At 35.7% G+C, this 27,383-nt stretch overlaps 1 protein-coding gene across 1 annotated transcript in view; it reads right to left on the bottom strand.

Moving 5' to 3' along the window:
• Positions 1-27,383, bottom strand: part of LOC134650984 (guanylate cyclase 32E-like) — a 144,111-nt gene that overhangs the window by 69,457 nt on the left and 47,271 nt on the right. Inside the window, exons 8-10 of the mRNA XM_063505951.1 lie at positions 12,234-12,318; positions 8,583-8,735; positions 2,990-3,127 (exon numbers count right to left, since the gene is read on the bottom strand). Of these exons, the coding sequence (XP_063362021.1) occupies positions 2,990-3,127; positions 8,583-8,735; positions 12,234-12,318 (376 nt within the window). The remainder of the gene's footprint in view (positions 1-2,989; positions 3,128-8,582; positions 8,736-12,233; positions 12,319-27,383) is intronic.

Consider the following 27,383-nt stretch of genomic DNA (forward strand, 5'->3'; position numbering starts at 1 on the left):
ATGATTAACGATCTCAAATCGGTTCTTCGGGCGGCTCAATGTCTCTTGTATGCTGATGCTGATGATCTGAAGCTGGTATACAGAATAGAGCAAAGAACTGATTGTGAGACATTACAAGAGGACATCGACTTGGTGTTTCGGTGGAGTATTCAGAACAAACTTCATTTTAACCCAGTCAAATGTTGTGTGTGTACTTTTGGTCGCTCTCGTTCCCCTATATATGAGCATTATATACTGGGATCAGAGCCGATAAATCGTGTCTTTTCTGTCAAGGATCTGGGCGTAGTGTTCGATGCGCGGCTAACTTTCCACGAACATATTTTTATATAAGAGTTCCTTTCAAAGGCTGGGCTTTGTTATCCGAAACCTTCGCGATTTTCATGACCCGGGGGCCATAAAAATGGTTTACAATGGCTTAGTAAGGAGTAAGCTGGAGACTTCGTCGATTATATGGAACCCCTACGAATCGACGTATGCTTTACTACTTGAGAAGGTTCAGAAAGCGTTTTAAGGTTCCTTTATAAAAAAATATTCGGATTCTATCCTTATCTGTACCCGACAAAGTATCTTCTCGGATCCCTCGGGTACAATTCCTTGGAGGTCAGGCGGAATTACCAACTCCTAGTCACGCCATGCCGAGCCTTGCGTGGTGAGTCGGACTGTCCCGAAGTTGTCTCTGGTCTCGTGCGTCTGTTTGTTCCGGATGTCCCGAGAATGGCCCTGAGACCGCGACAACGCGACCTATTGGCCGTACCGCCGGCGCGCACCGTATCGCGCAGAAACTCGCCGCTTCCCCGTGCCCTTTCACTGCTCAATGCGCTCCTGGCACTGACACCTGAGTGCGACCTATTTGCGTGGAGATGGACGGAAGTGTAAACTGAATGCTTGAGATTCTGTGAGGCGATGGATGCTAGGTGCTCAACTGTTCCAATGTAATTTGTCTACACTAGTGTAATGTGCTGTTATTGTTGTTATAATTGTTATGTATGTATGTATGTATATACTTTATTGCACATAGAAATAAAAACACGAGAAACATAGTTACAGAGTAAATTAAATACAACAAAGGCGAACTTATCCCTGTATGGGATCTCTTCCAGTTAACCTTTGAGGAAACGAATAAAACAAAACAGAAGTAACGATGAATGACAAACAACACAATAGTGTACAATCACTAAAGTTAATGAAATGCAAGTTTTGAATACACATTGTTACAAATAATATACATAAACATAAATAGAAATACTTAAATAAATAAAAATAAAGCGTACATATATAAATATAACCTAAATTAAATAAATAAATAAATACTCAATATATATCATAAAACAAATAGATATGAGCTCGAACCAGAAAAGTAAAGGAAACTAAAGAAGTACTAATCGAGGAAAACCGAACTACTTATGTATCGGAAAGCCACAATTTTTTAAGCCTCTCCTTGAGTGATGCTACAGATTGGGATTGCCTCACGGACACCGGTATCTCGTTCCATAGCTTTACGGCGTGGACAGTAAAGGATTTTTTGTATGTGCGCGTCATATTGGGTGGAACTGCGAGTGAAAGGTTGGCGCTTGATCGAAGACGGTGACCACTACCAGCAGCTAAGAAACTAAATCTTTCGGAAAGGTAAGGTGGCGAAGCAGGATTAAATAGTACATTGAAAAGCAATGACAGGACATGCACATCTCTTCGACGACGAATCGGAAGCCAGCCAAGCTGCGATCGGAACTGGGATACATGATCAAACTTACGTAGACCGAAAATGTATCGAATACAAATGTTTTGCAAACGCTCGAGTTTGTCTAGAAGCTCCTCATTAAGGTCCAAAAAAGCAGAATCAGCGTAGTCTAACAAAGGAAGTAAAAGTGAACAAGCAAGAGTTATTTTAGTTTGAAGAGGAAGGAAATTTTGAAGACGTTTCAATGAGTGAAGAGATGCAAACAGTTTATTGCTAATGTCAGAAACATGAGCTGACCAGGACAACGTTTGATCAAAAATGATGCCCAGGTTCTTAACTGTCGAAGAAAAAGGGATAATTGTTCCGTCAAAAAGCACTTTGGGTACCACTATCTCCGACAATTTGGACACAAAGTAGGGACCACCAATGACAATCGCTTGCGATTTCTTTGCATTAACTTTTAGACCAAAATTACTCGCCCAGCAACGAATTGACTCAAGGTCGCCATTGATTTTATCAACTAAAGATGGGAGATCATCGATGCTAGCCGCCGCGTAAATCTGCAAATCATCCGCGTAAAGGTGGAAGCTACAATTTAAAGACTCAGTAATGCCATTAATGAAGATTGAGAAAAGGAGAGGAGATAGTATCCCTCCTTGGGGGACACCAGCAGAAAGGTCACACCATTCGGAGACCTTGTCGTCAACCTTGACACACTGGCGTCTCCCAAAGAGGTAGCTACGGAACCAATACAAAGCTGCATGTGAAACATTAAACGTACGAAGGATATGAAGGAGAATATCAAAATCAACCGTATTAAAGGCACTACTAAAGTCTAAAAGTACGAGGACCGTGAGCTTTTTATTTTCAATGTTAAAACGAATGTCATCAGTGACCTTTACCAAAGCTGAGACAGTGCTATGCCCGGGGCGGAAACCTGACTGAAACCGATTCAACAAATCATACTTGTGGAGGTGTGAAAGGAGACGACGATTAACAAAGTGTTCTATGATTTTCGACATAACTGGGAGAATGGAGATGGGCCGATATTGGGAAAAAGATGTGGGATTAGAAGTTTTAGGAAGAGGAATAACATGAGCAAGTTTCCACATATCTGGGAATGTACCAGAGATGATTGTTGTTGTTATAAGTATTATTGCTGTTAGTCTAAGTTTCGTGACGCATTGGTTTAGCTGTAAAGTCATGTAAACATGTTTATCAATAAAATTGTATTAAACTGTATTATAGACTTTTCTTTTTTTAACAATTATACCTAGATATTGAACTGAACAAAAATGAAAATATACTGACCGGAAGCATGTCTGAAGAGTTGGCGTACCGGAAGGTAGCTACCGGCGCAGCTCTCCACCCCCCCGGGGCCGTCTCATCTTCCACCAGCCCTATGACCGTGAAGTTGCCCTCCGCGTCTCCTGCGCTGTCCATATATACCTGAACAAACATATTATAGTCAAACACCTTGGGCGTAACATACTTGAATCCCTCACTACGCTCAGGTTCCTTGGCGTTTTTATTTTGTTGTCCCCTACCCTTTTTTTAAAATTTGGGATTTTTTATGTTATTTCTACTCAGAATCACGAGCTCTTTCTATCCTAATAGGAGAAAAAAAGTGTCCCAAAATTTCCATACATTTTTCGATCTTTCCATTCCGCGACCGCCATACAAAGTCTATGAAAAATGGTGACGTACCTAATGGAAATAAAAACCTTAGGACACTTTTTTTCTCCTATTAGGATAGAAAGAGCTCGTGATTCTGAGTAGAAATAACATAAAAAATCCCAAATTTGAAACAAAAAGTGTAGGGGACAACAAAAAAAAACGCCCTTCTACAATACAATACAAATCCCCTTTATTGTACAACCTCAGAACAAATGTACATGGAAACACAAATAATACATGAAGATAGAGGTAAACAACACATCGCTACGTACTCTCGGGATTCTATTAATTATTATAGAATCCTTCGGGTCGTTTAAGATTCAACGTATGCTCTCGCCGTAAATATGTCATTTTCCTCTCTTGTGACACAGTCTACTATTTCTTCTTTCCCTTGGGTCTATTTTGAGACAATTTTCTATTATTCCAATAGTGATCGATCGATAGAATTTAAGCTACAGAATTTTTTTTATTAATTTCTTTTAGTAATACCACTGTAGCTACAGAAAATCATCTATTTTAGGTGATTTTAGGTACTTGCGTACAATTATTAGATTGTTAATGACCAGGGACTTATGCTCACACTCTACTTGTTTATACTGACTAAGTACCTTCTCTACTTTTGTTTTCGAATACGAGGAAAGGAAAACGAATGGGAATATACAAATATTTTTTGCAAAATGTATGCTCTCTTAATTGTATTTCACGACTCGTGACTAATGAAGATGATCCTTTTCGCATGTAAAAAATCACGTAAGTATCTTTATCTTTTTTTTTTATTCAAGTCAAGGACAATTTATAAAACAAAAAATCCTACTAAAATTATAATCCCAACAAATAATTTAAATGCGATATTAACTCCGTCTGTACCTATTCACTCATAAACCACTGATCCGATTTGAATGAGATTTGGTATGGAGATCGTTTCAGGCCCGAGGAAGGATAAAAGGTTTTTATTAAGTAATCATCATCCCTGGCAGATGAAGCCAAGGGCAGAAACTAGTTATAAATAAGGTCACGATTGTTTTACCTAAGTACTTGAGATTATTTATACATGATTTTAGCAAACAGTAATGAAAATGCATTTACAAAAAATATAAAAATTAGGCCAGTTGCATTTATTGACGTTTACTTTGATTTGATGTCATATTCTCTTTTGAGGTACACAATACCTACCATACCTACACCTATATTAGGAACTTTTTCTATCTAGCGGACTCCGTCTAATAACTACTATTAAGGTATGTAAAGTCACCAAATTGACTTGGCACAGACTTTGCAATGACAAAGTATGATAATAAACGTCAAATTTCTATGAAAATAACACAGATCTATTACACGCTTAAAGATATCACTGACTTTTGCTAAGTATTTCCAGGAATTGTAGGGTAAACATTGTAGTTTTATAAAATAGGGACCAGCTCGTTTACATATCCTATATGCATAGGAAATAGGGCCATTTAAGTTGACAAAGTGATAGATTGTGGTGTGGCTACAATATGACTAGTTTTGTGAGGGATATGTAACGGAGGAACTCTTAAATTTGATAACTGAGCAGGTTGTCTAGAGTTAGACCAAGATAAGTCTGCAGCGATGTTGTTAGCCCAGGCTATGAAAGTGTTACCTATTCATGCGTCATCATTTCATAGAAGTTTGACGTTTCAAATAACATTTGCACAGCCTGGGCTAACAAAATCGCCGCAGACTTACCTTGGTCTAACTCTAGCAATTTTTGACATTTCGGCCGAGTAAAGGTTCACGTATCACAAAACTAAACCCACTGTCAACTTCGTCACATTCTCGGGTCAAATAGGTCCCCAGTTAGGTAAAATCTGGGATTCCTGCCATTAGCAGTTTCATTAGCCCGCTCTTATTTTAATCAACAATTAAGTTATCATGTTCCGTCGAGGAACATTTATTATTAACATATGCGTGGTAATTTGACACTTCTATAAAAGCTTCTGCATTCATAGATAACTAGCGATCCGCCCCGGCTTTGCACGTGTTAACAAATTATACATAAACCTTTCTCTTGAATCACTATCTATGAACAAAAACCGCATCAAAATCCGTTGCGTAGTTTTAAAGATCTAAGCATATATACAGACAGAATGACAGCGGGAAGCGACTTTGTTTTATACTATTGTCTTGTGTCTCGTGTGGCTTTTGACTAACGAAATCAAATGATCGTCTGAGCTTATGAGCTTATGTATGTAACCACACACCACGATAAATACACGTGGAATATGAAATGAAGCCCAAAAAAGTCCTATGTGTACTTTAGTTGCTACTAATTTTCTTAATAATCTAACGATAAAATGTCTTGAAAGTCGTGCCAAACTTATTCTGTTCTGCTTATAAATACGAAGGTACATCAAGCAAAATTAATTAGTAGCTTTGTTACCACGACACTTCTAAAAGCTGCTATATTTATAGATAGGTATCTAATGCCACGTGTAGCTTTCGACTTAGGAAACCATAATTATGTGTAATGCTAATGTGTCAGTGTCGCCGTAGATACTATGAACAGATCTGACAGGTATTCCGTTATGTTCATCTAAGTTCATCTCACGTGTGTAGTGAATTTTGTGGTCACAGTAAATTTACTGCCATCTATCGACACACGATTAAAACTAAAAATTAAAAAGTATAAAAATATCAATTTACTGCCATCTATCGACACACGATTAAAACTAAAAATTAAAAAGTATAAAAATATTAAAAAAAATTAATTTAATTATTTTTTATTATCATTTATTATTTTTATATGATTTTGACTCATGTTCTTTCACTGATGTGTGTTAAAATAATTAAATATCAAACGGTGTCATCAACTCAACGCCATCTAGCCGAGCTTGGCCGAGCATAGACCAAAGGTGATGATGATGACGCCATCTATCCGATAATGACTTTTTCTTGATTTCGGAGGCACGTTTTTCCATAGACTTTATTCATCTTATACAGACTTAGGTATATTATGTCTTTGGTTGAACGTTGTCTTTGTATAAAGATGTTTGTGAACTCGACTGTACTAATTACTTTTACTGGCACGACAACGTCAATACGTCTTGAAAACGTACCAATCTAAAATAGTTTTGCACCAGAGTGTGACCATAATTGCCAAATTTCAATGAACGGTTGACGTTTGTAATGATCAGACATAGGAATCCGTGGGGCAAATTTTCTTGATAGGTAGGGACTTCCTATATCGATAAACTCAATTATCGATGCTCGTTCTATATACTAGTGATCGCCCCCAACATTGTGTGTTTTTTGTAACTATTGTTTTGAAGACAAGTATAAAATTCACACATAGCATATTTTAAATAATCGCTAGGTTATATAAAGGTAGGGCGTAATACTTATTGCACTATGAAATAGTCAATATTATCTCAACCTCTTTATTGATTGATTATCAATCAAAGCGAATTGAGTTATTATTTTATTGCATTTTTACACTTTTAATAAAAACATATTTTTACAAGCAAACCATTGAGTGATCACTAGTATAAACGAGCGTCGATAATTGAGTTTATCTATATAGGAAGTCCCTACCTGTCAAGAAAATTTTCCCCACGGATTCCTATGTCTGGTAATGATCTTTCCTACTTTGTGCTTTTATTTTAGAAAATAAATCCTGTAATCAAATCAAATTCTACCCGCAGATATCTCTACTTCCTATTAAATTGAAATGTTTGTAATAAACCTGCTATCTTTTTAGGTACCCCAGAAATTTACAAAAGGCGAACACAAGCGTGGCCTCGCTGGTAAAACCAGACAAAAAATAATTCGTTCATTGCATTGCGATAAAACATTTCTAGTTTTGAATGATGAAAATTTAGTCATAGAAATCAGATCCTGAAAAAGGGATGTGATGTTAAATTGGATACAAGCATAGGTATTATGTCACCGGTTAAGTTGCAATAAGTACATTCATTTTAAGTCATTGAAAGTTTTTTTTTTATTTATATAATAATTTCAATTAAAATTTTCTATTTTAGCCATCGAAAAACGGGAAATAATGTTCAAATTGAATGAGAGTTAGACAGTTGGGTAATTATTTCGATTATAAGAGATAATTCATAAAGTTACAATGTACTTTGACTTTTGAAATAAATTTAATATGGCATGAAAAGTTCATTGTTTTAGTTTAATGCAAACCAAGGCGAAGTTTCTATAGAAAAACATTTTCTATAGAAATTTGGCAACTCAGAAATTTAATTACACAAACGGGTCTACCGCGAATACCGCGATATAATTTAATTGTTTTTACCTTTAATGCCGACGTTTCAGCTGAGTTGCACCAGCTGTGGTCACGGAAAGACTAACGTCCCAACAAATGTCAACGGAGATATTAATAAAACACCACTAAACTACCCGAAATTAGTTAATAAAAATGATCGGGGTAGACCCGTTTGTGTAATTAAATATGTGTACAAAACGCGAGAGTTTAGTGTAACTCAGAAATTTAAATTTAGCATACAATGAAAACACCTTAATATTCTTTCTGCCTGTCTAATTATGTGTGATATATAATATTATTAATAACTAATACTTTTTTGGTAATTTCTGAAAAATCTTTCTGAATGGAAACTTGCTTTAAATTCTCGTGTAAGTTTCCAGAAACTTTCGAGAACGTCTCCGCATTTTTGAGAATTTTCGAACATCTTTCACATTGTTGTTACACGTGGCAATAATCTACGTACGTTATACGATCAATTTCAACACACTATTGGAATGCTACCAAATAAGCAAAGTAATCCTTCGATAAATATTAAATAACGCGGTGAAGATAAATAAAAGTGTGTGAAAAAAAAACAAGGGGTTGCACTCAGAGTGCCGGCAGAAGTGAAAACTCAATGACTAGTGCAAAATGCACTGTATAATAGAGGTTAACGCCATCTAGCGTTAGCGTTAAATACTTGAAACCCCTAAGCACATCACTGTTAGTACTCGAGTTATATTAATACCAGTTAGAGCGAAACTCACTAGATGGCATTTAAATCAATAAAGAAAAACTCAATGACATTACATGTAACAGTTTTTCATGTAATGTCATTGAGTTTTTCTTTATTGATTTAATTGCCATCTAAATGAGTGGCCATCTAAATCTTACGGTCACGTGATCGTCTTACGCTGTCTGGAGTTTAACATTTTTTTCCCACCTCAAAAAGTGCACAGCGCCACTAAAGAAGTTTTCACTTCAAAGATGTACCTACATAAAACTTACATCAAATCCCTGAACAGAGCGGTAGGTAGTGGGTCTAAGAAGCTTCATCAGGGTGGCCCCGTCGGTTGCCGGCAGCCCTGCCCGCATCGCGGCGGTGGCAGCCCTGGCCCAGAGTACCACTGCGTCGTACAGATGAGCCGCTTCTATTGGTACCTAGTGACAATACAAATAGAGTAACGTGACAATAAAAACTGGTCAAGTGCGAGTCGGACTCAAGGTTTCAAGTTTCAAGGGTTCCGTACACTACACAATTTTTAACAATGCTTTTTGTATACGTGAATCGTGAGTGAACCATAGTAGGTAGGATCCTATAGAAGTGGTAGTGTGCCTCCGTGAGGGACAAAACATAGGCAATGCGACACAAATATAATTGGTCGAATTTATTTGTTGCCCACCATAATCCATACTAATTTATGGTGGGGAATAAAAAAAAATGTGAGACTGTGATAAAGACAGACAATAATAGCGCTTTCGCTGCTACTCCTACTGAAAGATACATAAGACTATCCCGTCCGGTCATTTCCCCCCACCCCTCATGCCAGATCCAGTTAAAATGAAGGAGTTCATGGAGTGAACCGTCTTGAATACCCCGAATGGGTCAGATCAAAAAGAATAGGGCTGAAAGCTCGGAGCGTCCGATAGGTTCGCGCTTCCTTCAACTTCCCCAAATATTTATTTAATTACTACGAGTCTGCACTACGGTATCGAAAAGGTCTACTACGGTCTCCGTGTCTAGACCAACCTGATGTCACCATAGCATTATTTGATTAGAATCGCAGTTACCGACACACCGATTGATCTGAAAAGCACACCGACGGGTGTGCACCGTGTAACGTAGATACGTTACGTAACCTAGGTTACATTTATAAAATTAAATTAGATTTATAAATAACTTATAACACTTTAATATTTTTTATACAAAACTGTTCCTTTTAATTGAGACTCACTGTACTTCGTGCAACACTCTTTTGTTCGAAGTAAACCGGCTAGCGGCGTTCCCGTCCCGCGGACCCTCTCTCCGCGCGGGCCCGCGCGCGATTCGATGAGTCAGGACAGATCTAGCTTTCGTCGCCGGCGCACGCTCGCTTGCCTTCGCGCAGCGACGTCTGTCGTGCCCGGCGAGAATTAATATGTTCGATTTTATTTATTCATTCCGTTACTGTACTCGTTTAGTGCAAATGGAATCATTTTTTAGTGTTTAATTAAAATCCCCTTTGGGTAAGTGTTGAACATTTCTTACGCTTATTCTAAGCAGGTAGATTTAAATGTTATTTGTAACGGCTATTTCGCTATGCTACTTTTTTGTGTGATTTTTCTTGCCACTTAATTCTAGTACTCTTGCATACATTTCACTCTTAATACATCTTGTTTAATTGCTAAATTGTGTTTCTTTAAAGTCTATTTTAAGTTAATTTAATTTCCAGTAATTATTAAATTCAAAATTTGACCGTTAGATCCTATACTCAGTTTTGTTTTATAACTTGTTATTTTATATTTAACATCAGTGCAAAGTGTAAACTCCGTCTGACTGTACCATTCCGCACATCACCAAACTTTCACCATCATCATCACGCAGTACTGCTTCTCGCTTTGTTTCTTGTCGTGCCGGGTACAGTCAGCGGAGACATATTAAGAACTTTTCTTCACACAATGGAAATAAATTCCAGGGAGCCTAGTTACGGCTAGAACCGTAGCCGAGAAGACCGGTCCGGCAGTTCCTGAGCGGCCCCAGCTGACGTCCCTCAGCTCGTCCGTCTCCGTCTCCCAACCCGCAGTGGCTCCGGCAGCTTCAGGGGAGTACTTGCGTGGTGGAACTGTCCTCGGAGCAAAATCAGTACCGGCCTAGAACGTACCCTACCCTACGACGTATTCGTGTGCTTGCGGCGGAAGTTAAGGGAGAATAAATTTAGTTCGTTATTTTAAAAACTACAGTTTCATTTATTCTTACCGCCAACCCGTAGCAACCGACGGGATTCAGATATAAGGTTCAAATGTTGATTGCATATTTTGGAGACAACTTACATACTCGTACCTATACTTAGGTACGTCGTACTTATATTACCCCTACAGTTTTACAGACCGCTTAGTTGCCAAGCGGACCCCAGGCTCCCATGAGCCGTGGAAAAATGCCGGGACAACGCCAGGAAGATTATGAGTTTTACAGACCGCGATAAATGTGACGCAACTTTACAATTTCCGCTAATTCGTGAACTTATTTTTGGTGAACTTATTTGTGATTCGTGAACTTTATACGTACTCGTATTGGTCGTTAGTGGAAATGAAACCCTATTGTTAGCAAGGGATGGTTGCTTCCTTATCGTTGGATTGACTGGTTTTATTGAATTCCATTTCATGTAGAACATTCTGATCGGACGTTGATTTTCAGGGTTTAGTATACTGAGTATACTAATTTCATCAATTATTCGATTGATTTGCTAGAAGGTCCGAAGTAAATATGGGTGGAAGGGTCAACAAATAGGGGCTGAACTTAGAGAAAAGTTTGATAGGTTAGGTAAGCAGTTTCAAGTTCAAGCGTTCTACTGATTAAACCATAGACTAGGAATCCTCTAGACGGAGTTTAGAGCAATTATTTCATGAAACCGATGCTGCCAAAATTAAAGTAACTATGTAGGTAGGTAAATGTAGAAAATCCAAAAGGAGAATTTTAAATAGGTACAAGTGATAAATCAAATCCAAGTCACAATTACATTGATTCTGTATTAATTAAATCGTATGATAAAATTTAAATGTTTTAGAGACGAACAAGAGTGTATTCGGCCTTCACTTGTCAAATTTCTTCAGTCGTTTAGACAGTCGGTTTTATAAACAGCGGTATTCCTATAACTCCTATAAGTATTATGTGGACAGAATTCGACTCATTTTGTTGCAAATTTAGACTGCCCAAAAGTCTTCTGCTTCTTAGTGACTTTTGCCGTAACACAAGTTTTAGTAGGGAAAATTATCAAAATAAAAAGGGATCAACAATTTCTTAGTTATTCAGGTATTTGACAATGGCCTAGTGAGTTAGGTTCTGGTTGCAAAATATGATTGTGTTATTACCTACCCATACCTCGTTTTTTATAGCATTAGAAAAAAGGTAAATAATCTTGACATGTCTTTTTATCGAAAAACACTTTTGAAAAAAAAAACACAGCAAATATGTAACAATTATATAGCAGGGACATGTATTTACATTCTTTTGGTCTCATAAGTAATAGTTATCATTATTTTATGTTTTTTTGTAAAGACACGTCAAGAATTTTCACACTTTTCTAATGCAAAAATAAGAGGTACCTACAAAGCTACAGGCCACCTACAAAAAAGTGAAACTAATATGGAAGAAATTATGCTATAATATTTTTAATTTTTAACAAGCAGTTACATTTCAAACGTCTGCGAACGATGCTATTACCTAAGCTCAGAATAAATTTAAAAGTGGAAAAATTACTGTCTTGTATTAGATCATGTCGCTCGGGTCCCCTTGACCCATATGTTGGAAATATTTGCTGACTATGGATGAGGTCTTGGTGGCTCAGATGGCAGAGCACTGGAGTATCGATCCAGAGGCCGTAAGTTCAAGTCTCACCCAAGACAGTAATTTTTCCACTTTTAAATTTATTTTAAATTATACTATAATATTATGTTACTTACAGAGGCGTCTTCGTAAAGCTTGTGGTAATTGGGCACGCAGAACGGAGGCGCAGCCGAATGGTTGCGTATCATCTGACACAGCTCCCTGTAACACAACCCTTGTTAGGTACAGGCACAAAATAAATAATAGTACTAGGTACAGAAGATTATTCACTCTCTAACAAAACGCGTCTATTACGACAGATATGACAAGTGCGAGCAGGCCGTTCCGTAGCGGTGCGCGGCAACTACTATGGCTAGACAGCAAAATTGGTGTGGGCCGCATGTACTTGTAGTGACGCGACAAAATTGCGGAGTGAGCCACGCCTGGTACAGGCCTATTTGAATGCGCACTGACATCAAATCGATTTTAGAATGATATTGGGATCATATTAGTGGGAAACCGGACTAATCCCAATACGGGCCTAGTTTACCCTCTGGGTTGGAAGGTCAGATGGCAGTCGCTTTCGTAAAAACTAGTGCCCACGCCAATTACTGGGATTAGTTGCCAAGCGGACCCCAGGCTCCCATGAGCCGTGGCAAAATGCCGGGACAACGCGAGGAAGATTATGATGATGATTGGGATCATATTAGTTACCTAGCGTTAATTTCGCTCAGACTTGTCCGCACAAGTATTAGTGCGAGCGAGACGCCCGCGTGAATGACAGTTATTTAACTGACATGATTCCAAAATCAATCATTATAATCATCTCACGTAATGGAAATCGTGAGCAGAAAGAAGAAGAAAAAAATCTTTAAAACTACGCAACGGATTTTGATGCGGTTTTTTTTAAATAGATAAGAGTGATTCAAGAGGAAGGTTTATGTATAATTTGTTAACCTGTGCGAAACCGTGGGTCGCTAGTTAATATTATAAATACAAAAGTAACTCTCTGTTACCTCCTCACGCTTAAACCGCTGAACCGATTAAGATGATATTTGGTATGAAAATAGTTTGAGACCCGAGGCAGGACATAGCATAGTTTTTACCAGTCATCATCATAATACGCAAACGAATCTATCTATGCACGAAGATGGGAAAACATTTGTATGGAGTAATGGTCGTTTACCCTCTTCAGTTTTAAGGCTCTGGTACAACTATCCGGCAACAAGTCTACAGATTAAGGGCTTTGTTGACCTTGTAAGGAATCTTAATACGAGTATGTATGAAATATGATCCTCGAATAAAAAACCGGCCAAGTGCGAGTCGGACACGCGCATGGAGGGTTCCGCACCATCAAGAAAAAATAGAGCAAAACAAGCAAAAAAACGGTCACCCATCCAAGTACTGACCCCGCCCGACGTTGCTTAACTTCGGTCAAAAATCACGTTTGTTGTATGGGAGCCCCACTTAAATCTTTATTTTATTCTGTTTTTAGTATTTGTTGTTATAGCGGCAACAGAAATACATCATCTGTGAAAATTTCAACTGTCTAGCTGTCTAGCTGTAGCTGTGTGCTGGCTGTGTAGCTGTTCGTGAGATACAGCCTGGTGACAGACGGACGGACAGCGAAGTCTTAGTAATAGGGTCCCGTTTTTACCCTTTGGGTACGGAACCCTAATGTAGTGTAGTCACAGTTCATACACAGCTGCTATCAGCTGATACTTGATACCTATCTCCCATATATGTATTTTACTACTTTACAGAACATTATGTTAACGATGCCATAAACCTTGACTTACTGTAATTTTATATACAATGGTTAATGACCATTGCCATAACTTCCACTCGATTAAGCCTGTTAAAACTTTAGTATATAAGGCCAGCGTTTTCTACCAATATATTCAGTATTTACTCGACTCTTGTGTTATCATTATAACCCCTGAACGCCGAACACTTCATGGCGACCCTGCCAGTGGAACTGCTCAGCAGCCTTCAGAATCTTCGGACCTTCGGAATCATCTAAGTTGCGCCGCCCAGCCATCCAGCCAGCCACCCAGTCACCCAGCAAGCCAGCTAGCCAGCACCACTAAGCACAGCACTAGACTGCGTTGCGCAGCTACGACCCTGAACAACTATGGAACCGAGCACAGCTTCAGCCCAGTGCGGGAATACGATCACAGTAACAATAAAGGTAAACAATGATGGACAGCCCACAAGAACAGCACAATGGACAAGGAAGCAGCCACATACCCGCCATCGACTCCAACCGCCAACCCCGCCAGTACAGCATACTCAGCAACACCACCAAGCCAACACGTCAAGGAAGAAGAATAAAGGGCGAGCCACACGCCACATCCAAGCGACCATAACCACCAATAATACTACAATAGAAGACCAGGATGAAGACTGGACAAAGGTACCTACATCAAACTAAATAATCTTCTTTACACATTTTTTTTTCCACTCTCTCTCTCGAAAATTATCATTAAATATAGTCTATTAAATCTAAACCATAATCTTAATAATGTATAAACTATTCTTTAAACATGCAGACACTTCTGCGAGCGATATTCCAAATTCTACTATCTATTCATCTATTAATTATAATTAATTTACGATTACTACTTGATGACGAAAAACAAAACATGAATATATGTAAAAAATATATATATATTCACCAGCTAACCACAAGTAATTAATTTTAAAGTAAACAAAAAAAAAATATTTTTTTTCACAGCAAAAAATAATATGGTTATATATGTACATATAGATAAAAGTAAATATCAACAACTTATTAAAATAAAACAAGTAATAAAACATACATATAGATAAAATTAAATATCAACAACTAATTAAAATAAAAGAAGTAATAAAACAAAAACATTTTCTATATCCATCAATAATTTCAACCAGTGCATCATTCGTGAATTAAAACACATAAACAAAATTTAAACAAACAAAGCACATAACGCGTCGCATGATTAACTCAAACAACTGTATACAATCAGCAATTTTAAATAACAAAGACGGGGGTGCATTCCATTATTTCCATCTTTGCAATTAACTTAACATATATATCTTCATATAGGTATCTTAAAGACCACAATAAAAAAAAAACTACCCCAACAATAACATTATTTAGCTTCGTTTAAAACAAAACAAACCACTAACCCACCATCCACCACCCACCACTAACACTAACACTAACAAACTAACCTAACATTACAAAATAAAACCCATTTCCCAACCTAAAGACAAAACCACTAACACGCAAACCTAACATTAACTTGAACTAACCGAGAAACACTAGAATCTACTATTCCACACATTAAACAACATCACTTATGATATTTCAAATGATTATCCAATTTAACGTTCAAAAAGTTAGCTTCCACACCATTTGGTTTTCAATTGGTAACATAATTTAATATATTTTTGCAAATGCCCTCTTAATCAGTTACAGATTAATTTCGTGTTTTTCAAAAGAAGCTCAATCAAATCATTTCACTTTTGCAATTAATCAATCAAACTTTTGTTGGTAAAATAGAAGTATTTGGTATGTTAACACTCCATTACTGTTAGAAAACACATTATTATTTTATACATGAAAACATTACTTACACAGAATATTATTTTTTTTATAAGGTCAAATAATTTCAACTTACATATACTTTAATACCTTTAATGCGAATTATAATCTATTTTTTATTATTATCTGATTTACAAATTTGATTTAATTTTTTGTGTTAGTTATCGATATAACTTATTTCTATGACATGTAGTCAATCTCAGTAAATATTTTGTTTTTAAATCAAAAATAAAATAAATAACAATCTTACATTAACATACATTAACTTACATTTATATATCAATAATATTCAATCCACGAATCTACTACTTAACTAATTAGTTATTGCATAAAAATAAGAAAATGCCATCAGCCAGTCACCACTCTCATAAACTTATAATAACCAAATATAAGTGTTGTGGAAAGAAACACTTGACGACTTTTTATATATTTATTAGATTAATATTTGTGGGAGCACTAACAATAATAAGTGTTACCGACGCCATCTTCAATGCAAGAGAGAGTCAGCTGCCACAGACAACACACACAATTCAAAGTATACAAATAGTTAATACCAACCTAACATCCCTTTCCTTAAGTTTACGTTATACATCATAATTACATTAATGACCAGTCTCTTGTTTAACTCATCTTTATAACATGCTATGTTAGTCTTTGAGTTAGCTAAGTTTTAACAATAAAATGATCTACACATCTAAACATTACAGTCTATCCCTTTAACTGGTCTCTAAAGTCATTACTAAAATTTAATGTGTTTATGTTTAAGTACGACTGTTTACATTTTTATGAAATAGCTTACAAAACTACAACTACAAAACTATATTTTAAATTTCTGTTATATAACGCTTTGGAGGTATAACAGTACGTCCTGATCTAGTCACCCGGTGATCAGTCATTACTGATGCTGGAGTATCCGTCTCCTGTCTTGCCTCTGCCACTTCCATACTTCTTTCCCCTCGTGGTGAGCAAGATCGCATGGGAGACGATTGTGTCAAGTCACTGTTCAAGATACTATAGTTATGAATAAGATGAATCCTATTTCTTACATAAGTTACATCATTATCAGTTTTTATCACATATGACCTATTATTACTTAACCGTTTTACAATTACAGCCTTTTCCCAAGTACTGTGTGGATTTTTCTTATAATAAACCTGGTCACCTGGATACAATATGGACAATGATTTAGCATTCCTATCATAATATCTAGACATCTCTTCATTATTTTTAACAGCTGATTGCTTGTATTCGTTAAATGTTACAACTTTAGGTCTGAGTTTGTTAAAATTTACTGGTATTTTACTTCTTAATTTTCTAGACATTAATAACTCAGCTGGTGACAACATATGATTTTTAGCTGTATTTCTATACTGCAATAAAGCTAAGTAAGGATCTGATCCATCTTCTTTACATTTTTTAAATATGTTTTTTATGATTTTGACAGAACTTTCTGCCTGACCATTGGAGTTAGAATGATAAGGAGCTGTCACTATATGGTTTATGTCCCATTCATATAAAAATGATTTAAATTCTGATGACTGAAAGGGAGGACCACCATCTGACACTAATGTCATAGGTATCCCATGTCTGGCAAATATTGACTTCAAATTTATTATGACATTTTGAGCTGTACTATTATTTTTTAACAAGGCTGTCTCTATGTACTTTGAGTAATAATCAGTTACTACAATATAGGTTAAGTTATCAAAATGCATTAGATCAATGCCGACTCTTTGCCAAGGATATTTGCTAATTTCATAGTTCTTTAAAGGTTCTTTTTGATTACAAGGCTTGAACTTGGCACAGACGTCACATTGCTCCACTGCATTTTTTATATCAGCAGACATGTTAGACCAATATAATGAATATCTAGCTAATCTTAGACACTTATTTATCCCTTGATGACCTTCATGCAATTTATTTAATATTTCTTTTTGCATGGATTTCGGAACAATTAAATTTGACCCTTTGAACACTAAATCTCCTATAACATGAATTTCACCCTGCATGTTCCAATATGGTTTGACTAATGAATTGATTTTATCTTTACTACTGGGCCATCCTTCAAAATAATATTTTTTTAACAGTTGAAGAGTTTCGTCATCAATGGTTGCCCGTTTCAATTTATTTTTGTACTCTTGACTGATCGCCAAATTTGACTCGACTAAATTGACATGGTAAGACATATCAGATTCATTTTCTGGAATAAAATGGTCTTTCATAGCTGCTCTAGACAAAGTATCAGATATATACATCTCCTTGCCAGGTATGTGAATCACTTCTAAATCATACTTCTGCAAAGTTAACATCATACGCTGCAGTCTTGCCGGTACCTCATGCAAAGGTTTTTTAAACAGATAAACTAACGGTTTATGATCCGTGTGCACTATGACTTTACGTCCATAGACATATTGATTGAATTTACAACATCCAAATTGAATTGCAAATAGCTCTTTTTCAATTTGTGCAAAATTTTCTTGTGACTTAGTTAGTGTTCTAGAACTATATGCAATTGGCCTATTATTTTGCATAATTACAGCACCTATCGCTGACTTGGACGAGTCAACTGACAAAATCAGAGGTAAATTGACATCATAGTGTACTAAGACTGGTGTATTACATATTATTTCTTTTAATTCACAATACTCTCTTTCATAGTTACTGTCCCACTGCCAGGGAACGTCTTTTTTTAACAAAGTTCTCATGAGTGTGGTCTTTGCCGACAAATTATCAATGAAACATCCTACAAAATTTACCATCCCGAGAAATCTTTGTAATTCTTTAACATTACTTGGACTTGGCATTTCCTTGATCGCTTTGACTCTTTCCTGACTGACTTTGACACCGTCTCGGTTAAAAATATATCCTAAAAATTCTACTTCCGACACTCCGAATTTGCATTTTGACTTATTTAATTTTAAATTGACTTGTCTAGCCCTATCTAGCACTTTTTTAAGTCTCTGATTATGAATCTCTGGTGTCTCTCCATAAACTAAAAAATCATCTACAAAAATGAGAACACCCTCTATGTCACCAAATAGTTCACTAATAACTCTATAAAAAATCTCTGTTGATGCATTTATGCCAAACGGTAATCTAAGATATTTATATCTGCCAAAGGGAGTTTGGAATGTGCAAAGTTCTGAACTCTCCTCATCAAGTTTCAAAGACCAAAATCCTGAGAACGCATCAAGGTGTGAAAAACAAGTAGCACCTTTCAATTGTGACCTAATCTCATCAATGTTTTTTAATGGATAATGTTCTCTCATAATATTTTTGTTCAAATTTCTAGGATCTAGACATATTCTAGGCTGACCTGTTGACTTGACAGTGACTACCACCGAGTTGACCCATGCCGTTGGTTTGGTGACTTTTTCAATGACTTTCATGCTCTCCATACGATCCAGCTCATCACGTAGATCCTTCAGTAGCGCAAATGGTACCTTCCTTGGAGGATCAATGCATGGCACAGCATCTGGCTTCAGTTTCAGATGACAGACAGGAGGCAGGCACCCCAGACCCTGGAAAACATCATTGTATTGTGTAAGCATTTGACAATTACTTTCTTTTATTACTTCTTCAGTTAGGTGATACACACGTTTGACTATACCTATTCGATCACATGTGTCTAGGCCTAATATTGTTTCACCATTTACGGTTGTGACCGCAAAGGTAATTTTTTCAACACGGTCATTAAAATGACATTCCAATTCAGTTTCACCTATAATCGGTAGTTGACCTCTATATGCATTAGCTGTAAGACTTGTTTCAACTAGATTGTTAAGACCTAAACTTTTGTAAGTGTGTAATGACATCAAATCCAATTCTGCTCCTGTATCCAAAAGGCAATTAATATCTCTACCATTGACATTGACTTTTAAGTACCAAGACTTTTTATTTCTATTTTTGTTTTTTACTTGCCCCACAAATAACCTCTCAGAGCAATAAGCATTTTCATCATTGAGGTCGTCTACTTCAAGTTGTCTAATAGTTTTATTTTTAAAGCAAAATTTAGCATAGTGACCATAAGAGTTACATGACCTGCATTGTACGTTGGCTGCTGGACACTTGAAGCGATGGACCTGCCCACAGCGCGTGCATGTAGACTGTTGATGTTGACCTCTCTGCCACGATCTTGATGAAGCTGACTGGGTATATTGTGGTTGACTCGACGACTGGTATCCCGACGTTGATTGACTTGACCGATTCCTTGACATTGACTGATTTCTTGACGCTGACTGACTTCTTGATGCTGACTGACTTCTTGACGCTGACTGACTTGACGTTGAATGTCTTGACTGACTGTTTGATCTGTGATGACTGCTACCACGGTTACTGCTTCTGCCCCTCAATTGCAACACATTCTGTGTGCCGGTGCTTTCCTGTACTATTCTGTCTGAATCTTGTTGAGCCGCAATGACAGCTTTTGCAAGCTCGCGTGTTCTGGAATAAGACAAATTGGGCTCTTGTAATAGCCGTTGTCGCACATGTGATAGTTCTGAACTCATGTTTGCAATAAAAATATCTCTGACGAGAGATTCCCTAAGCTCTTTAAATTCACAATCTTTGCTTTTATTTTCTAAATCAGTTATGAAATCATCGATGTTTTCAGATTTCATCTGCTTCCGTGTGAAAAACATATATCGAGTCATGGTTAGGTTCTTTTGTGGTTCAAAATGTGTGTCAAACTTCTTTTTTACTTCTGCCAATTGACATTTGTCGAATTCTAAGCTGAAAGAATTGAATATTTCCAAACCTTTAGCGCCCATCGAGTGCAACATGATCGCTATTTTTCTCTTGTCTTCCGCCTTGTCAAGTCCCGATGCCAATAAATATATTTCAAACCGCTGCCACCACCTCTTCCATTCTTCTGCATTATTATTTGTGGTGTCCGACGAGATCATGAGCTTCGGTAAAGATGTACCAAGCACATGCGGCTTGATTCCGAGATCTTCAGTTCCATCCGCCATTGCCGATGTTTTAGGTTTTCCTTGTGTGACCTTGTCTCGCTTTCGCTTGACTTGCGTGTTTTCTTCTGTGTCACTCATCAGTATCACAACACTTCTGACACCATGTTGTGGAAAGAAACACTTGACGACTTTTTATATATTTATTAGATTAATATTTGTGGGAGCACTAACAATAATAAGTGTTACCGACGCCATCTTCAATGCAAGAGAGAGTCAGCTGCCACAGACAACACACACAATTCAAAGTATACAAATAGTTAATACCAACCTAACAATAAGAAATAATACAAAAATTAAATTAGAAAATCAATATTCACATCCAACAAATTACCAATAACAACAAAACATACAAAGTAACACAAACATAACAACAGTAACTACTAATCAACTTAAACATATGATTAATGGAATGCACCAGACTTGTGAAGGCCGCGTCACGCGTGCTCGTCACACGTCACCCAATACGGATGAACAAGCAACACATGCTATGTCATCTCAAATTTCGACTACCTACAGAGAAAGAAGAAAAATAAATAACCATAAACAGTTCATACATTTGACGCATTATTAGAGTTTTAAACTAAAAAATAATTCACAACATATAATATGAAAATTAAGGCGTCAATTTATATACGAGTAGGTATAAAATGAATATAATGAAAGACAAATAAATAAAATAAAAGGGAAGGAAAAATATAAATATCACATTGAGAAAGTTAAATCAGATAAGTGTTGCAACCAACAATTAGCCTGATCAACTAAAAGTTATTGTGACTCTTATATGCTTTAAGTTTTCAAAATGATGATTTCCTTTCAAAATGGGGTAGCTCGTGGAAAAAAATTGTAAGCAAGGTACACCAGGATACAACCAGGCAATAACCCTTGAAACCTAAACAATTCGAGCGAGCTCTCAATTGCAGCGGTCCTTGGGCACACGGAAAGGTTTTTTGTTGTTCCGATGTGTGAAAACAACTGTCTGGCAATACATATTAACGCGTAATATGTATTAGCGCGCTATAATAAATTATAAATTTTTGTATCCTTAATAAATATGTTATATGTAAAAAAAAGGTCGGCCGACCGAGAGCGCTATTAAAAGGCGCTGTGTACTTTTTAAAAGACAGGTGACAGGTATCACAAAGTCAGCTTACAATTATTAGGTCACAATGCAGACATTACAAAATGGCTCATTAGCGATCAATTATTACACTAACAAACAATTTTCCACAAATCACGAGCAAGAATTCTGATGAAAAAAAAAATATATTAATAATAATTGAAAAACCCAGAGAAAAATAATAGACACTATAACACATTAGAATAACATTTTTCTTTTACAAGCACTGAATCCTTGAGACATCATGATACGGTCGAGTTACCTTGCATGAAGGTCCTTGGACACATAGTATGTTTATAAATATAAACATGTGTTAAAAAAAGCCTGTAAAAAAAATGTAAGTATACATATAAAAATCTGATATAGCATTATACTATATAAATAAAAAAACAACTATCAATCAAAACAGAGAAGAAAACAAATAAATAATACAATAAATTATGTACTAAATATATGTATGAATAAAATAAAATTAAAACAAAGAACATTAACTAAATAAATAAAAAAAACAAAAAACGTAATACCAACATTAAATAAATACCTACAATTACAGTGATAATAATAAACAAATCAATTAAAAAAAATACATACTTAATTAAAAATAAGTTAAATTAATGAAAAAAAAAACAATTAAATCACAAAAAAAATACCTTACTTGTAAATACAATACACGTTGTATTGTGTCCATAATATAATAATAAATTAATGAGTTAATGACCAGTTTACATGTCGAAGAGAATTCGCAAAGATACCTAACAACCTACTTGCCATACCTACAATAGGTCAATGTAATAAAAAAAAACATATATATATATATATATATATATATAAAATAAATAAAATAATACAAAACTTATTTCACTCAAAAGAATACCACTTAATTTAAAAGTTTAGAGTATTATATTATACTACAACACGAGTTTTTCGTCACCAATGTAGAAAAATCCTTTTAACCACATAGTTATTATTACCCAATGTATAAAAGACCCGTATACTGTTATTCAAAATCAGGGTACAAATATTAGCATTAAGTAAGAACATATTGAAAAAAAAACCTGCCATGCAGCACAAAAACAAAACAACACACATTTGATTGCAACCTTTACATTGTCAATGACATATTATCAAAATTATAAATAAATTTTTCAAATCATTACACTTTTCGGCATCTAAAAATATCAGTTTACACTGAACCGTAATTATATATAACAGATAGACCCAATTTATAATATTACCTCTTATTCCCTAGAACTTAAGTATAGATTACAAAAGTCCCAGGAGGACGCTGGACATAATTTAATTAAGACAAAACAACTTAAAAAACAAAAATATGAAGAAAAAAAAAATTCATGTAACAATAACGTAGGAAACTTAATAATAATAAAAAAAGGAAGATAAAGATAGGATGGACCCAGTATTAACCCTACACAGTATTTCAAGACTAAGGTCAAAATTTAAAAATATTAGTATCAGGAAAAGAAAATATTGTACACCAAAACAGAACAAAGCACTATTACTATTAGAACTCACCTTTTCGGCACACCAGACACAAGAAACACACACACAAACACACAAGTCAAATTCAAACGTAATTACAAGTTCCAGGATCAACCGACACAAATCCGCGAAGTAAGCGACGGAACTAATCTGATAATCTAACAATCCACATTTCTTATTTTACAAATGCAATTTAAAACCGATCACCTTTAAACTTACCAAGCTGACAGAATCCAAAAAAGGATCTCCATCTTCCTTATTAGAACGTAAGAAAGCAAGCAACGCATTGTTTACAGTAGTATATCTAATGTTACATAGGAATAATTATAAGTAAGAAACATACTAAATGTCAATACCGCACTTTTAGCTATAAGATAAATAATGTAACAGAAAACCTAACATCCCATCGCATACCACCGTCCATATAAGGAACCACTATCTCCATGACACAGAGAATTAATCTATAATGCCTAACAATTAAATATCATATTAACAGTTTCAATAACAGTAAACACATGTTAATGCAACAATGTGTTTCATAACCATATAAGGAACATGTAATCTTAGAAATAGGCATGTAAGCAAATTGTATATCCAATTAGCATTAAGATTTTTACTATATTCATAATTTTAAGAACCAATATGTATACCATTGATATAAGTTCACTTAAGCCAAAAAATAAAGATAATATTTTTTTCTCAAAAAAAAAAAAAAAAAAAAACGGGAAAGCTGTAGTGTAGTCACAGTTCATACACAGCTGCTATCAGCTGATACTTGATACCTATCTCCCATATATGTATTTTACTACTTTACAGAACATTATGTTAACGATGCCATAAACCTTGACTTACTGTAATTTTATATACAATGGTTAATGACCATTGCCATAACTTCCACTCGATTAAGCCTGTTAAAACTTTAGTATATAAGGCCAGCGTTTTCTACCAATATATTCAGTATTTACTCGACTCTTGTGTTATCATTATAACCCCTGAACGCCGAACACTTCACTAAAAACAAGGGCCGAATATTGATGTGTGATCCATGCCCTAAAAATAAGGAATAAAAGATAGCTATTAGCTATAGTCTCCGCCCACTCATACCTATAAAAAGTCGAAAATATTGGCAGCACGTTCAGGAATGATTCGCAACAATGCCGCTTTCTCCTGACAACATTATATAAGAGATGAGGCTTAAGAGTCACTCGAACCAGAGCTTAACTTCGATTGAATAGCGGAGGCTAGGTTCGTTTGACTCTTAAAGGTCGCGATTCTAACGGTCAATACATTATTAATGAAAAAAAAAATGTTAGTGAAAGCTTCAGAATCAACGCCGCAGCAATAAAGCCGCTACAGTCGCAATCCGAATGTCACCTTCACTAATATAAAATATAGTCTAAACTAGCGACCCGCCCCGGGTTCGCACGGATTACACAAATGAATGAATGAAACCATAACTTAACTAATTATGTACCTATCTAAACTTTCCTCAATAATCACTTTATTATTAGGTGATTACCGCATAAAAATTCGTTTAGTCGTTTTAGAGTTTATCGCGAACATATCGACGGTGGAAATTTCAAATGTCGTAAGGGACATATTGTCGTATGTCCCTTACCGCATTTGAAATTTCCACCGTCGATATAAACCGTGTTTTTATTGAATTCCGTTAACTTCGGGGTATGGTTAAATAAGTTTAATAGAACTAAATGGCATAGATAATTAAAAAAAAAATTTTTTTTTGCCTTTTTTACAAAAAAAATATGGTTAAAAACTAATTAACCCCTCATTTCCCAGGACCTCTCAAATCCATACAATTCCGACTCATATTGGAGCCACTGGGAACTGAGAGGTTAAATGTACCATATAGCGTTGTTGTAACGCGGGCATTACATTTAACTGAACCAAACACTTGAAATCTGTGACATATCGACTACCGTAGGCTCAAAGGGCTTAACGGACAAAACGCGATTTTTAAGGAGAGCCAAATAACAGTTTTTTTTTAGAAAAAAAATCATAACTTTTTTGTTTGTTTCAATAAACTGATGCCTGTATGTGGCTTATTCTTAACTTTTTGAGCTCTTTTAAACTGATTCCTTGAATTTATAATACATAAAATAATGCTTAGTTACGAAAATAGCAGGGATGTTGCGAACATCCGCATCCGCAACCGCAACCGCGGAACTTCCGCATTATTTTCAACAACCGCATCTGCATCCGCATCCGCATAAAATCGATGCGGAGCTTATGCGGATGTCAAAGAAGTCGGTTCCGCGGATGTGAGCCTTTAAATATCCGCATCCGCATCCGCATCCGCATCCGCATCCGCGGATGTCAAAAAATCTGCATCCGCAACATCCCTGGAAAATAGCATGTCCGTTACGCCAAAAAACAAGACTGTTTTTAAGAAGGGCGTCTCTTACGCCTCTTTTTTTATGGATTATCTTATTCGAAAAAGGGCGTAATGTAAAAAAAAAATTACTATTTCAGTACCATTTGGCGTAAATCCAACAATTTCGTTACAATATGGCAACTTACATTTAAGGAACACTATACTTCTAAGTACTATAATTTACATTTTATTTTTCAAAAACTTATAGAGATGTATTAATTGTTAAGTTTGTTCCCTATTTTTGTTATTTTGGATACTTAAACGTGGAAAAGGTAGTTTTTTTAGCCACAAAACCAATGTTTTCTTTTTTTATTTGTTTATATTACTTCAACAGAATCAGTTTTGTCCTACCATCTGTATCTATTTTTGTATATCAAAACAATTTATAACAATTACTTTTACTATAGAAAGTATGTATGCGTTATTTCTGTTTGTAATCTTAATTTGATCATAAATTTTACTTTTACATACCATTATACTATTAGGTAGGTACTATAGTAGTTTTGACATCTCGTATGTCTGTTCAGTAAAACTTAATGAATATGTGATTATTTATGTTATAACATCATAGTAGGTAGCAAAAAAGACAAAGGGCCAGGCCTACGTACTTCTATGTAAACGTTTATAGACAGTAACTTTCATAAGGTTAATCCTATAAATTAGGGTTTAAACAAAAAAGTATTAATTTTACGTCTAATCAAAATTTCAAATGGCCCAGTCACATACAAAACTAAAAGTTATCAGTCTAATCTTAATCAATCGCCATAATTATCATTTGAATATAGTCGTGTTTTATTATTTTCATAAAACTAATGAAAAAAGTACCCACTAGTTCAGTTTAAATTGACAAATTTTAGTAACCCTATAAATAAAGTATTAATGAGCACATGAGCAGATACTGCAAGTACCTACTTAATAAAAAAAATTACAAAGAAAGTACTAGGTCATCCCACTTAATAAACTCGAAATTGTACATAGTATGTTGGCGTATCTCTTACATTGAATTCTCTAACACTCGTATAAATATCCACTAGTTGTGGGCGTAAGGGCGTAACGTACATTTAGCACTCAAAAATCTACTGCAAATAGGCGTAACTGTCAATAAATTAGCACAAATTTAATAAAATTTCCGATGCAAAAGGGCGTATCGTACAAAAAGTTGGGAGTTACGCCAAAATGTCTCACAACATTTATTTGAATTGGCAGATATGGCAAAATGCGTTGGAAAATTGTGTTCACGCATTGATTTTTTATAGGGCTTAACGGATATTTTTTTCAAGTTATGGAGACGTTAAATATACCAATCTATAGAGAAAAAAATACTGAGTATACTTGGTCAACCAGATCTTGACAGTAGAAAAAGGCGGCAAATTTGAAAAATGTAGGCGCGAAGGGACATCGTCCCATAGAAAATTTGAATTTCGCGACTTTTTTTACTGACAAGATTTGGTTGACCAGCTATATATCTGCATTCATAACTCATTTTCGTCATTTTGTCCCTTACGCCCTTTGAGCCTACGGCAGTCGATATCAATGTCATTTCGAACATCGATCGACCGAGATTGTACTTAAGTTTAGTAGCAAATGTATGAACTCATTCTAAACACTAATCAATATGTAAACCGGCCATAAGGCAAGTGTACACGCTTGTAGAGGCCTTATAGAAAAAAAAATTGATTATCTCCGAAATGGAGTTAATTAAAATATCGGTGTCTTTGAGAA

Source organism: Cydia amplana, chromosome 9 (assembly GCF_948474715.1).
Source record: "Cydia amplana chromosome 9, ilCydAmpl1.1, whole genome shotgun sequence".
Lineage (NCBI taxonomy): Eukaryota > Metazoa > Arthropoda > Insecta > Lepidoptera > Tortricidae > Cydia > Cydia amplana.